The 4140-nt window shown below is 44.8% G+C and overlaps 1 protein-coding gene across 1 annotated transcript in view; it reads right to left on the bottom strand.

Annotated features, from left to right (window-relative positions):
• Positions 1-1554: 1554 nt before the first annotated feature.
• Positions 1555-4140, bottom strand: part of LOC110027985 (leucine-rich repeat extensin-like protein 4) — a 16643-nt gene continuing 14057 nt past the window's right edge. Inside the window, exons 3-5 of the mRNA XM_020729659.1 lie at positions 2863-4134; positions 2490-2603; positions 1555-2459 (exon numbers count right to left, since the gene is read on the bottom strand). Of these exons, the coding sequence (XP_020585318.1) occupies positions 1774-2459; positions 2490-2603; positions 2863-4134 (2072 nt within the window). The 3' untranslated portion in view covers positions 1555-1773. The remainder of the gene's footprint in view (positions 2460-2489; positions 2604-2862; positions 4135-4140) is intronic.

The following is a 4140-nucleotide window of genomic DNA, read 5'->3' as shown; positions in this document are numbered from 1 at the left end:
TAAGAATACTTCTCTATAAAAATGACAAGCTTTGTATTCCTAGTGGAAGTGATCTAGTGAAGTGGGTAAGAAAAGTGCATACTTATAAGCTGTTTGAATAATCCAAGGTGAATAGGATGCCTTAGAATCGACATGTGTTTTCACTTTTATAAATTTAAATTTAAATGTTATTTACATTCAATTAGACATATTATTATTATTATTTCCTTACAATGATTACACACCTACGACAATAAGATACATACATACATACATACATACATATATATATATATATATATAAACCAAATTTGTTTCATTTGTGTCATATCCTTATGACTAAGTGTTTGGTTGATAATTGCAAAATTAAACTAACACTCAACATTTATGCCTTATAAGAGCAAACTCATATGACATAATATCTTGAGCATCTTGCATAATCATGGTTGTAAGTCCTTTAACTTTCCCCAAAGCTAATATTTGAAAACAGAATTTTGAAATCAAGACTAATCATTTATTTGATTTGTTGAAAAAGATAGGTAGCGTAAAAGGAATACAATAGAAAAGTAATATAGTAATTTAGAATACTTTTTTTTAAAAAAAAAACTTTAAAGCTGTTTGTTCATAAATATTAGACTTCATATTTTCTGATTTGATTAAAAAGTATTAAAATGATGTAAAACATACGATTACTACGACAATGGGCAGCGGTGATGGACGACGGGCAACTGCCGCTGGTGACTAGCGGCGAGAGCAACGGGCATCAGGCTGCAGACATTAGTAGTTGTGCTCGATCATAGTGAGTTACACTTGACAAAAATAGTGTATTTAAAATTTATTTAAATCCTATGAACATTAAAAAATATTGAAAATAATCTAGAAAATGAATTCTAAATGCACTTAATTTTGTATTGTATTTAAAACTCATCTAATCGAACACTAAAAATCTTGAAAATCGTGCTAAAAAAAGGGGCCGTGCACACCTTTTATTGTGCTTAAACTTTTGTCTATTAACATTTTTACTTGGAGACTCGTGTTGCGCGTGGACTTCATATACAACTTAATACAATCTATACAACAATATTGCGTGCAGGGACTTTGTTTTTTATATTTATTTTAGTTTTAAATATAATTGAAATCTATAACTTTAAAATACCTAAAAATTAACCCCAACTCTTATTTTTTACATAATACAAATTAGTGTTTAAAATCTGGATTATTTATTTAAAAAATATAAAAGATGAGCTATAAAGGGAACGAGCAATCCTGTCAAGTCGAGCAAAGCTTGCAAAACAGAACCGATAGCAATAGAACTTTGGGAGAAATTAGTCAGCAAGAACACAGTTTTGACGTAAACATAATAATTTATCAAATGAAATAAATCAAGTATAAAAGAGGCATAACACCACAATCGATCTACTTGAAATCTCATACTCTATACATTCATGTTTCGGCTTCTAAATAATCTCAACAGGTTTCTGTCTCATCTCCCACGTTCCCACCAATTTTATTCACAACTCAAGCAACACCCATAATTTTAAAAAACCAAATGAGCGATTTTTTTTTTTTTTTTTGACAGTGCCATCCTTCCTCTTCACAAATTGCAATAGATTTACTTAACCTTCATAAGTCTCGTCATCACAAAAGACCAATACTCTAAATGTTCTGCTTTACAGTTCTCCATCATCACCATAATGATGGTCATGGATGGTAAAAGTTTAAAACAAATTAAAGAACAATTGTTTTTTCTTCTGGATGGAGTGAAGGAAAAAGAAGAGAGTGATTCTCAAAGAATCAGTAATAAGGGATAGAAGGGGGTGGAGGAGATGCATAAGAGATTCCAATTACTGGCGGCAATGGACCTTCATACACTGGTGGTGAAGGTAGGGGAGGAGTTTCACAGGGAAGTGGAGATGGTGGTGGAGGTGGTGGTGGAGAAGGTGGGGGTGGAGATTCATATCGATATGGCGGTGGTGGAGATGGAGAAGGCGGGGGTGGAGATTCATAGCGGTAAGGCGGTGGTGGAGATTCATATCGCGGCGGTGGTGGTGGAGATGGAGAAGGCGGAGGTGGGGATTCATAGCGGTAGGGCGGTGGTGGAGATTTATAATGGTGTGGTGGCGGCGGTGACGGAGAAGGCGGCGGAGGGGATTGATAGTGGAAAGGAGGTGGTGGTGATGGAGAAGGTGGGGGAGGGGATTCAAAGTGATATGGAGGTGGAGGGGACCATGAAGGTGGAGGTGGTGAGGGTGATGGTGGTGGCAAGTGAGGTATGGGAGATGGTGGAGGTGATTGAGGAGGGGGTGGTGATGTTGCAGGGGATGGTGTTTCTATACATGGTGGAGGTGGAGGCTCTATACATGGAGGAGGTGGCGGCGGAGGCTCGATGCATGGAGGTGGTGGTGACTTTTGGGGGGGAGGTGGGGAAAGAAACTGATAAATTGGCGGTGGAGGTGGTGAATTAGGTGGCGGCGGAGAATGTGGCGGTGGATTAGGTGGCGGTGGAGAATGTGGCGGTGGTGGAGGAGAATGTGGCGGTGGTGGAGGAGAGGGGTACAGCGGAGGTGGAGGTGGAGGCGAGAAATGTGGGCTCAGAGGTGGTGGAGGAGACTTGGGTGGTGGGGGTGGAGAACGAATGCAGTAGGGTGGAGTAGGTTGCACGGGTGGTGGGGGTGCAGCAGGAGGGGGCGGTGAAGGAGATGGTGGAGGTGGAGAGGGTGGAGGAGGGGAAGGCGGCGGAGGTGAAGGAGGTGGTGGGGCTGGAGATGGAGGAGGGGGGAGAGGGGGGGGGAGGTGAAGGAGGTGGTGGGGGGGGAGGTGAAGCAGGGGGTGGAGGGGACGGTGGTTGAGGTGCAGGAGATGGTGGAGGTGGTGATAGAGCAGAAGGAGGAGGAGAAACTACAGGTGTTGGAGGCGGTGAGATGGTGGGCGAAGGTGGTGGAGGAGACGGCGGTGGCGGCGGTGGAAGTGAAGGAACAAATGGTGCACAATTGAATGAACTGCAGCGAACCGGAAGACGCCCGAAAGCAGAGCATTGCGCTGGCGTTCGCTGAGCCGGCCGGCCAGGTAAACAGTTTCTCCTATCGTCAAACGATGGGACCCTAATACAAGCAGGTGGCTCTCCGGTGAAGAAATTGTAAGAGAATGTGAAGTTCTTAAGCCGCGGGAGATTGCAAATCGACGCCGGTATCTGACCAGAAAGTAGATTGTGCGCTACATCGAGCTGTTCCAAGCTCCGCATATTGCCGATCTCATTCGGTAACGGGCCGATAAGTTGGTTGAAGCTCACATCAAGCACGGTGAGTTTCTTGAGCAGTCCGATCTCCTTAGGGAAGCAAGATCTGAGGCCATTGTTCATGAGAATAATCTCGTTGAGGGTTCTCGACATGTTACCGATGCTCGCCGGTAAGCACCCACCAAAGCGATTGTTGGCGAGAACGATGACAGAGACGGGAGAGTTCCCGATGTTATTGGGGATATTGAACCGGAATCGGTTGCTGTTAATGAAAATGGCGTCGAGATCCTTGTCAAAAAGCTCAGAGGGTACAGTGCCTTCGAACTCATTGAAACGGAGGTCAAGATATTTGAGAGACCGTAGACGCAGCACAACGTCAGGGAACTTCCCGGCGAAACGGTTGTTACTGAGATCGAGCTCGAAGAGTAGGTGAAGGCGATCAAAGCGATGTGGAATCGTACCGCAGAACCTGTTGGAGTTGACATGGAATACAGCCAGGTCGGTGAGAAGCCCCAGCTCCTCCGGCAGGTATCCGGCGATGTCGGCGTGGTTGAGATCGATACTAGCGACAACGATGAGGCTACGGTTCGAAGGCAGTGGCGCGCAGAATACGCCCTTGTAAGTGCAGACATCAGGTCCCACCCATGTCCCGGTAAGATTCAAGGGATCTGAGACGATCGCCTGCTTCCAAGCCTGAAGTGCAATGTAGGCGTTACGGAGGTGCGAGTTGGGGAAGAAGAGCGACGGGTCGACGTCGACTTTCTCACCCCGATCACCAAACTCATCACGATAGTAAAGAAGCTGCCGATGCCGAATATATCCCGCTTCCTCGTCGCTCAGCCCCCGGGTAGAAAATCCGGCTCCCGCACCAGCAACTGCGGTTACAACGGCCAATAATAGGAGATGAAAGAGAAGAAATACTGTAC

This window comes from Phalaenopsis equestris, unplaced genomic scaffold, assembly GCF_001263595.1.
Source record: "Phalaenopsis equestris unplaced genomic scaffold, ASM126359v1 Scaffold000477, whole genome shotgun sequence".
NCBI lineage: Eukaryota > Viridiplantae > Streptophyta > Magnoliopsida > Asparagales > Orchidaceae > Phalaenopsis > Phalaenopsis equestris.
The sequence above is the reverse complement of the archived record's forward strand: the minus strand, read 5'-3'. Positions and strand labels throughout refer to the sequence as shown.